Source organism: Rosa rugosa, chromosome 6 (assembly GCF_958449725.1).
Source record: "Rosa rugosa chromosome 6, drRosRugo1.1, whole genome shotgun sequence".
Classification (NCBI taxonomy): Eukaryota; Viridiplantae; Streptophyta; class Magnoliopsida; order Rosales; family Rosaceae; genus Rosa; species Rosa rugosa.
Window position 1 is genome coordinate 53,471,535 of NC_084825.1, and position 9,828 is coordinate 53,481,362.

The 9,828-nt window shown below is 36.3% G+C and overlaps 1 protein-coding gene across 1 annotated transcript; it reads right to left on the reverse strand.

The window, feature by feature from the left end:
• Positions 1 to 914: 914 nt before the first annotated feature.
• Positions 915 to 5,465, reverse strand: LOC133714676 (uncharacterized). Its single transcript, XM_062140863.1, has 8 exons — positions 5,318 to 5,465; positions 3,648 to 4,890; positions 3,455 to 3,545; positions 3,144 to 3,301; positions 2,999 to 3,050; positions 2,812 to 2,891; positions 2,597 to 2,690; positions 915 to 2,443 (listed from the first exon to the last, which is right to left on the reverse strand). The coding sequence occupies exons 2-8, from the start codon at positions 4,758 to 4,760 to the stop codon at positions 1,905 to 1,907; spliced, it is 2,127 nt and encodes a 708-aa protein (XP_061996847.1). The 5' UTR covers positions 4,761 to 4,890; positions 5,318 to 5,465; the 3' UTR covers positions 915 to 1,904.
• Positions 5,466 to 9,828: the final 4,363 nt, after the last annotated feature.

Below are 9,828 nucleotides of genomic sequence, written 5' to 3' on the forward strand. Positions count from 1 at the left end.
TCATTCACCTTACAAGAATGAATTATATACAAATTACAATTGTGCTTAATAAGACAAGTACTATTTCTAAGGTAAGTAGTAAATCAAATAATACTACAGATATTACAGAATATTACAGATCACAGAATATTACAGAATATCTACATAAATAAGGTAAGTATGACTCACGCCAACACTTTCACTTCTATACTTAGCATTGGGCTATAGCCCACTAGCATTAGGGTTTAAAACTTTAAACTTGATCTTTAAGCCGCAAGGAATAGAATCCCAAACTTGGTTTTTCCTTTCTTTGAGCAGGCCGAGTGACTTGTGTAAGGCAAAGGCCAAATCCAACATCTCTTGAGTTATAGTTGAGACTTGAGATTTGGATTTGGACCCAGTGTAGTTTGGAACTTGAAAGTGGTTTATAATCTTATGCATTTCGTTTTCTTATAGTCAGCGATTAGGTAAAAGAAAAATATCTTGTCCAATTATGATTGATCTGAAATTAATCATGAGTAAAAAAGAATCTGAATGTCAAATAATAATTGATCCTAAATCACGTCTTTATGGTCATCTCCCTCATAATTGCCCATTAGTTTGTTCCCATTGTCTCCTAATAGTGGTATGCTTACCTGTAATGTGTTCCATCGCTTTGATTCACATGTCCTGCCTCTTGATGCTTTCAATTATCTTTCCATCAAAGTCACATCTCAACTGGTTGTTTAGATTCTTTTCTTCGAGGTATGCATAGATGACGAATAACAAGCCCTGTTTGATAAAAAAAACCAGGGCAGGTGTTCTACCGTAAAAGAAACGTAAAGAAAAATACCATAACAAAGTAATCTGGAATAGTTGTATAACGCTTCATGGGCAAATCCAAATCTCGACTGGTAGTTTTGCGGTAATATCCAATTTCCATTGTTGTTCCAAGCTATGAAAATGTAGTAAACTACATGAATATATCATTTACATGAATCTAGAAGAAAATGGTAGATACATTATCAAAATCTCAAAGTAAATTCCTGTCAAGTTAACAAAACCCCTAACTACTTGAGTCTAATCTGAGGAAGTGTTAGTAGGACTAAACTAAGAGTATAAATATACAAAAATGTGTTGGCCAAAAAGGGGCTCCGCTGAAGAAAACGACTTTCACAATGCTCATCCAACATGGATTCTAGCAAGCAACCGTTCCAGCCAGAAAACGCAGCGTGCTTGGATATGGGCTAATTACAGTATTACACATCCCCTGGCTACTGAGATAACAAGCCAGCCACTTCAGAGGAAATTGACGCCCTATACAATTACAATCACACTGCGAGCCAAAGGTCACGGACCCCACCATGAGATCGTACCAAAAATGGCAGACAAACAAATCAATAATTCTGTCCGGCCAGCATGATAGTATTGTGAAGTTCCCCACCATTTTTTCAGAAACAATTTTCAGCCACCAGCTCCGGATTCCCCTATCCCATCTCAGAGAACAAAAGAAGTTCTACAAGGCCCACAGAGCACCTGCATTATATAGGGATGATATCTCAATTTGGCCTCTCCTAGCTGCCTAGCAAATGGCTTCCACATCTAATTCAGAAAACCGGCAAACCAAAAACACCCCACGAAGCCTCAATTCAGCCACTTGCTAATTCCAAAATGGGTTATGTTGCAGCCATCGAATCACAATCACCTCTGAAATCCGAGAAGGGACCCATTGGAGAAGCAAATACTCAAGTCCAACTATTGTGCACATGCCTGCTAGAGTAGTCAACCTGGACCTGCGGTAGCAATTGATGCTGCCAAAGATAAAGTAGTCACTCGTCAATCCATTAGATTTGTAGCTTGTAATCAGCTGAAGAGTGCACTACAGGTTGAGTGTCCTGCTAATGGGATAGCAAACAATTCTTTGAAACCATGCCAAAGCCACTTTACTATCGAACAGGTACTGGTAACCCATAATTGTGGAATGATTTGATCCTTCCATCCCAACCTGCGGTCACAATAACCAAACCCCATGCATGGGAACTTGATGTGCTCTGGCATGAAGTTTTAAAAAACTTGTACTCGGATCTGTGCATAGTAGATGACTTTGTCAAGGGGCTTGATGTTGGAAGCTTCTCCTCGGGCCAAGTCGCAGATCCTTTCGGAATAGACTGAAGGAGAGATTCTTGGCTCAGAGAAAAGCATGCGGGTGAAGAAAAAGGTAGAGTTTCAGGTAGATTATCTTCCACGACACCAACGTTCCTAGCATTTTCTAAGGCCTCACATTTCAAACCAGACCATGGTATTGCTACGGAAGCATCAGTGGTGAACCGCTCACATGATTTAGTTTTTTTTACTTGAGAGAAAAAGTTTTTCTCCTGATCACTGCAGTTCCATATGTATACATTAGAATCCTCACTTGCTGATATTATATGTTTCCCATCTGAAGTAAAATTCGCAGATCTCAGGTTTGCTGCATTCCGTAATCCTACAAAAGAGACAAGAGATGAGGTTTTGTAAAAGGAAATGTATCTATCACATCCAAAATGCACAAATACATAGCATAAAATTATTCCACAGCAGTGTAAAATTTGTTTGCAGACTAAGGACTCCATCAAAAGAGCGAACAAAATGCACATACCCTTGTATTTTCCAACCACATTCAGACCATGAAGAATTCTGACTTGCGAATCGGCGCAAGTGACCATTACTTTGCTAGGATCTTGTGGGAAAAACTGCATATATAACATACTTTAGAAAAGGAAGAAAAAAAATTTGAATGCCTAAAGAAGAGGTAAATTGATATTCACAAGAAACCAAAAGCAGAATACATAGCAGTCAGGAAGTAATAACTACCTCAAAGCCTGTTATCTTTTTGCAGGGAGCCTTCTTTTTACTGTACAAACATATTTCAGCTTCCATTTGCAAATGATTATCTGTTCCAAGAAAAACATAACCAATTCATCATTATGAATATATTTTCCAACATGATTAAAGTGTCAACCATTTCCAGCAGGGGGGAATCCTAAATATCACAGCATACCTGATATATTATAAAAGCGGCATATGCCTGTCATCGAGCCTACAATAGCTCCCTGAACAAGAAATCAATAGCATTGATTAATATTAATAAATAATGAGCATACATCATATTTCTACATGATGAAAGGGCAAGAAAATCACCAAACCTGCCCATCAGGGCGATAGCACACCGCAGAAACTATATCTCGTACATCACTATAATCAACAACTTGACAGCAAGGAATTCCCCAAATGCGAACTTTGCCATCTATTGAACCACTGATAAAGTAGTTATCATCCACAGGATTGAATTGAGCACAGGTCACTGCAAGAGACCACAACATAAAGAAAAGAATTAAGAGCTTAATTCAATTACATATAACACACGGGATTAGGATCTCGCTGCTGTATAATCATCCTTGGCTACTGCCAACTAATAAAGATATTTTAAACGCAGGTAAATTAGCCAGAAGCGCACCGTAATTACTATGTGCAAAGACTTTGAGGCAATCAGTGCATCCCACTCGCCATAGACGAACAGTTTTGTCAACAGAAGACGACAGTAGATACTGCATTACAAAAAGAATCAATGGAAAACTGAATTAAGAGTCTGTCATGTTTTACTGAATTAGACTCGTGAAATGTTAATTGCGATTCAAATAATCACTTACATTGTTCCTTGACCAGGAGAGATCCAAAATCTCACCACCATGCCCATGAAACTCATGCAATGGTTTGTCCACAATCCGAAAGACTTTTGGGGGAAAAATAACACATGCTGAATCTGATGTTTTCGTCATGCTACGTGCTTTACTCACTTTCTCTTTATCCGCAAATAGTGGATTTAGTTCGGAGAGATGATTCACGGTGAAGTATATGCAGGATGGATCAATCTCCGGAATGTCAAGTTCATTACACCTCTGATTCTCCACCACTTGCCAGACTCGCACAATCCCATCTTCACCAGCACTTGCTAGGTACTGTCCATCAGGACTAAATTTCATGGCCAAAATTGAACCCTCATGGGCCTGGATATCCTGTCCCATATAAAGAGCTGAGAGTTCCTTCAACCGCTTCCCGGAATGACGAACCTTCACTCTATAAGACCTTATTCCCATAATTCTATCATTATCATTCTCTGCCGACCTGTCAGCAATCCCTTGCCTATCATCAAGGCATGTCATGGACCGAAATCTATGCAACCACTTCTTCTTAACTCTCTTCAGTAACGCCCCCTTACTGCTAATCTCTTCAGCTTTGACTCCACTCAATTGACGAGATAATGAAGATAATGAGAACGAAGTGCGCTCAGACTCTTCAATAACTTCTCGACCTTCACTGACCTTCCCAACCGGCCCTACTTCATCTCCATTACACTCCATTCTCCCACTCAAATTCCCATCTCTAAATTCATTAGCCCAGAACGACATTGAAGACCGACTTGAAGAAAACTCCCCTTCAAAAGATAAGGATCTCAACACAGCCCCACTACTCTCTCTAACTCTACCTATTTCCCCCACCACATCACTAGACACTTCCACCATATTCTCTCCCACAATCTTCTCTGCACTAACTTCCATCCAATCCAGAAACTTAACCCGACGCTCCTTCACACTCCCCGGGCTTCTAACCCACACATCATAAGGAAAACTATCCCGAACCCAACTCATGGAAGAAGAACTCGCTTCCAACACCTCAATGCTCTCACGACTTGCATCAGACACTGATGCAATATCCTCATGGGCATCAAAAAAGGCGAATTCCTCTTCGCTAAAGCTCCCCATTACCCTTTTGAGTAGCTCCTCAACCCATGAAACTCCACATCAACACAGCAACATTATAAACCCCCAAGACAGCCTCCCCAAAAAATCTATCTCCCCCTCCAGACAAGCAACCCCAATTGAGTAACAGTAACTACAAAATCAAAATAAACACAATAAAAAACACACAACCCAATATCAGTTTAACAGAAACAAAACCACTAAACAAGGATGACAACAATAATAATAACAATAAAACAAAACCCAAGAGATCCAACATGGATCCCAATCCACACCCATTGAACCTGGTCTCTCCTTTCTTCCACCACAATACAAAACTAATAATCACCAATTTAAATATGTAAAAAGAAACAGAGCCACGGCCACCACATGTAAAAACCATGAACCCAAAATTTTCTCAACACTCCTCAGCACATAAACCAATTCAAAAACCCAAATTGGGTTCTCACACAATTCCCATTTCAAAAACAAAAAGATGAACCACACACCAATTAAAAAAAAAAAAAAACTGGAATTGTAAGAATGCAAATATGAAAAAGGGTAATAGAGAATTTGATTACATGGGTGAGGAGGAGGGTCTAGGAGATTTGTTTGGGAGTGAAGAGGAGGGCATAGATCGAAGCAGAAGCAGCCATGGCCAAATTTGGGAGCTTTCGCTGGCTCTCTCGAGGAAGCAAAAGAGAAGCAGTAGGCAGAAATATATGCGGAATAATTAAATAATGAGAGAAAATTAGTAGTATTTATTTCAGAAAATTAAAAATTATAAAAAAAAAAAAAAAAAAAGACAATGTGACCAGGGGTAGAACAGAAAATAGCAATAGTACCTTGATATTCGCGAATCGATGGCCCGAGAAACGAGATTTCGAGACTAGGATGTGTTCTTGTGTTCTCTCTCTCTCTCTATTTGTTTGTTTCTCTCTCTACAGTGTAATTTCCATTTTGTAGAAATTTTGGTTTTGAGTTCTTCATTTTTGGTATTAAACCTAATTAGAGTAGTTCTCTTCTCTTCATTGTGGAGTATGGTTGCTCGAAAACGGTTCTGCTGGATGACTTCTCGATCGAGCTGTTTAATTTATGTCGAGGCTACAATTTAGTAAAATTTATTGTTTGTAAGTTTACTGGCTTTCAGATATAATATCTGAATGTCGATGTTGGGTTGTACATTATTTTGATTGTATTATTAATATTAGCCAAAAACTGAAACTTTAATTACTAATTTATTTGGATTGCCTTTCCACGGATTCATATATATTGCCATTTTACCAAATGGAAGATGAAAAGGTTTTTGTCTTTTAAACCATATCTTTTAATTTTGGCATCATTTTACCAAATATATATTTCATTCCTTAAATAACTATGAGAGATCAGAGAATAAGATTACATTATTGACCAAAAGGAAAAAGAATGAGTGTAAAGTTGGTCACTTTCCACTTTCAAAATGGTCCATTCCAATTTTGTTGACTTGAGAAGTTTAATTGAAAAATCAAAACCATGGAATCAAAAATTGATCAAATTTATGACCGTCCGATTAGTAATGCTCTAATAGTGGTCAATGGTCAGAGACACATGACCCTTATATTGTTGATATATTAATTTTAGTGCCCTATATCTAATTCAGTGACATATATTAGTGTTACATATTTGCCATTTTGCATCATCCAAAATTACCAATAATATTAATATATTAATATAGTTACTATTATGAGTATCTACAGCAGGGGATGGGCTTGGGTTGTGATGCTTCCAGCTATATGCCCAATAAGACTTGAAAGAGACTGACAGGTCAAATCTGGATTTTTATGGATAGTATTATAGGGCATGGGTTCTGCATGGGTTTTCCATTCAAGGGTTTTCACTTTTACTAAAGAGGATTTCATGCGATTAGGATGTTAATTACTGTAATTAATTTAGGGAAAATAACCCATTCTGAATCTTGAACTGATCGAGCACCAATGCTTAAACAAGTGGTGTTACCTAATTATTGATGAAAATCCTCATCATAGTGAATTCAAGCTATTAATATATATGCACGCTTTGAATTTAAATAGAGAAAGCAATTCTTAATCAATAATAATCAATGCGAGAGATTTGATAAAATGATTGTCGATCATAATCAATAAACTTCATGTTCAATATTCAATAAGTAGTAACATTCTTATCGTTTTCGAGAACTTTACTACTCACTATTTGATCTAATGTAACATCAAACAACTTAAATCACAATTGAATTAGCTTATAGGAATCTCTTATTGAACACACAGTACTAACTACTATATGTGATGCGATGGAGAATGTCTGTGTTAACCGAACTAGCCATGCAAAACAAACCCTAGAAGTCAAAAGGCGAAACACAATGATCGGTATAAAAATGGATACAGTAATTAGTACTAAATTAGGTGGGTTTTGTCATTAGGTTTAGGTGAGTTTTGTCATTAGGTTTATGTTTGTCACCATTAGAGGCATACACGAACCCTAAAAAGTCCCAAAGTAAAAGTCAGCATGCTTCCGTTAAACCGGGCAGTTTACTTTTAATCTCTCTTTAATATTGTTCAATTCCTCCAATGCAAGAAGCAATAGTCAGCACCTACGTAACAGTATCACTACCTAGCTTAGTGCTTAGCCTTTATTAATTCAATTTTTAATAATTCTGTGGCCGACAATTCTTCTTTGCACTGATAGTAACGGTGTAAGTGACTCACTATATATATATATATTTATTGTGTGAAAATAAGTGATCTTACTCTTGATATCTGTAATCAACATATTTTTTAACAATTAAAAAAATACACTTACATGCGTATATATACACATACTGGTCATTTATTTTTCTTAGTAAAAATACATATTAGTGTTTTGAATCTCTTTCTCTATTGGGTCGTCAGTTGTTTTTAATTTGCTTTGTTTATAGTTGAAACTTTTAATACTATTCATCGTGCATGTATTATTACGAGAATTCAGAAACCCTAGCTAACTAGCTCTGAGATTTACAAAAGTAAACAAGCAAAGGACAAAAAGAAAGTGAAAGGGAATTTATATTTAACTAATCAAAGTGATTAAGTGCTGGTTTACTTTAGAATGAGTTGATTATAGCTAGTTGGGTAGGTCTCTGTGTGTAATGCCGGCCACCCTCTTTTACTGCGACGATGATTAATACAAGTCATGCTAAAGCTTGACACCCAAAACGTACACCAGAAAGACACTCTATGCTTTTTCTGCATAATAAAGAGAAACATGTTACATGTACACGAATCTTTATAAGAGTTTCCCCGACTTTAATCGATTGGTGGCCAATTTTTCAACTACATCGGCCAGATTAATTTCGTCTTTGCCCGCAATAGTACTCGGTTTCAATGATTCGTGTCCGGTTAAGTAGAAGCTTATGAAAACGAAACTCATTATACAAAGAAGAAAAAAGAAAAAGAAATACACGTGAAAATGAGAAAATAAGTCATGTCCGGATTTTTTATTTTTTATTTATTTTGTTGACTTTGTCAAGGAGAATTCAAAGACTTCTTAGGCCCTCATGTCCGGATTTGAATACATTATATTATGTGAATTAAATGGTGTCTTCTCGCGTGCAAAACTCCAAAACCACGATGCTTCGATCATTTGCCAACCGGTAATAATATAATTGTTATCAATTTTTCTTGAAATTGATGAACAATTAATTAATTAAGTTTTTTTTTTATCAGGTAAATAACTCAAATGCTACAATTAGTCTTTCGTGAGTCGAACTACTTACAATGAGAGACTATGCTACTAGACCAAATGGTACTGGGCAAAAATAATAATAATAATAATTAATTAAGTTTAATTTGTTAATTAGCCTATTCTTTCATGATGCAAATCCGAAGATGTAAAGAATATACTTCTCTATAAAGATGAAAGCAAGTAACAAGGATATAAGCATATGCTTATATCATGCATGATGCAAACTACTAAAGGATTTTTTTTTTTTTTTTTTTCGATGACAACTACTAAAGGAGTTGCTTGCCTCTACTTGACGCTATAAATTAATAAATATATAATCTATATCCATAATTGAGTATATATACCGGCTAGCATATTTATATTCATGAAAGAAAGTGTTAATTTAGACCTATATATACATATGTCGATCAAAACATTCCCTGCATATATGCTTAGAGGAAATTTGTGGTTCAAGACTTCAAGTTATGGAATACCGATTTGACAATGTTCGAGCTGTCCTTCACATGGGGGCAAAGTCAGAAACAAAACCTACGTGCCACATGGCATGCACATAATGAAGTTGGTGTACCAACAAATAAACACAACAACAAAAATTAGCTAGCTAGGGTTTATTGGTTATCCAACTACAGTACATAGTACTGCTCCCCAATAATGAGTGTATAATTGAAACTCTATAAATTGTTGGCCTGCCAATTATATATGTATGCATGGATTGGTGAGTTTATAGTTCTATGTATGTAGAAATTGCGAATCCAAAGGAACAATATATTACTTTGAATAGGTATATATAAGTAATTAAGTATATATTGCTTCATTGGGTATGCCTTGTAGCTGAAGCAACAAGATGCTCATTTTTCTGGATCGAGGAAGATCCCAAGAGCACCACCCAAGATTCTTGCCTCTTATATTTCTCGTAAGAGTCCATGGTATTGGTATTAGTAGAGGGTGGTTTCTTCTTGTAATTTGTAATTCACTTATCTAAGTGGTTGACCCATACTGTTATATGTTATACAAATTGGTATTGGTCTATGATTTTAGTTTTTAATAGCTAATTTGAGACGAGCATTGTGCTCATGCATGGATCACACATAAAATTACAAGTAGTTGTCGATCTATATATGGGTTCGTGTGTGTACATACATGTTTAATAAAGAAAAGGGCATTCTTGTTAGGCACGTGTCTATGGTGCCTCATATTACTCCATAGTTGACAGCCGACATAGATTAAAAAAGGTATAAATATTTTGTTGGTATTAACTTGATAATGTAGTATTTATATTGACGAATCTAGAGTCGAGTTAAAGTTATTGACTGTTATTAATTCTATCTTTGATGATTATATCTACAGAGGAAATGGTAGT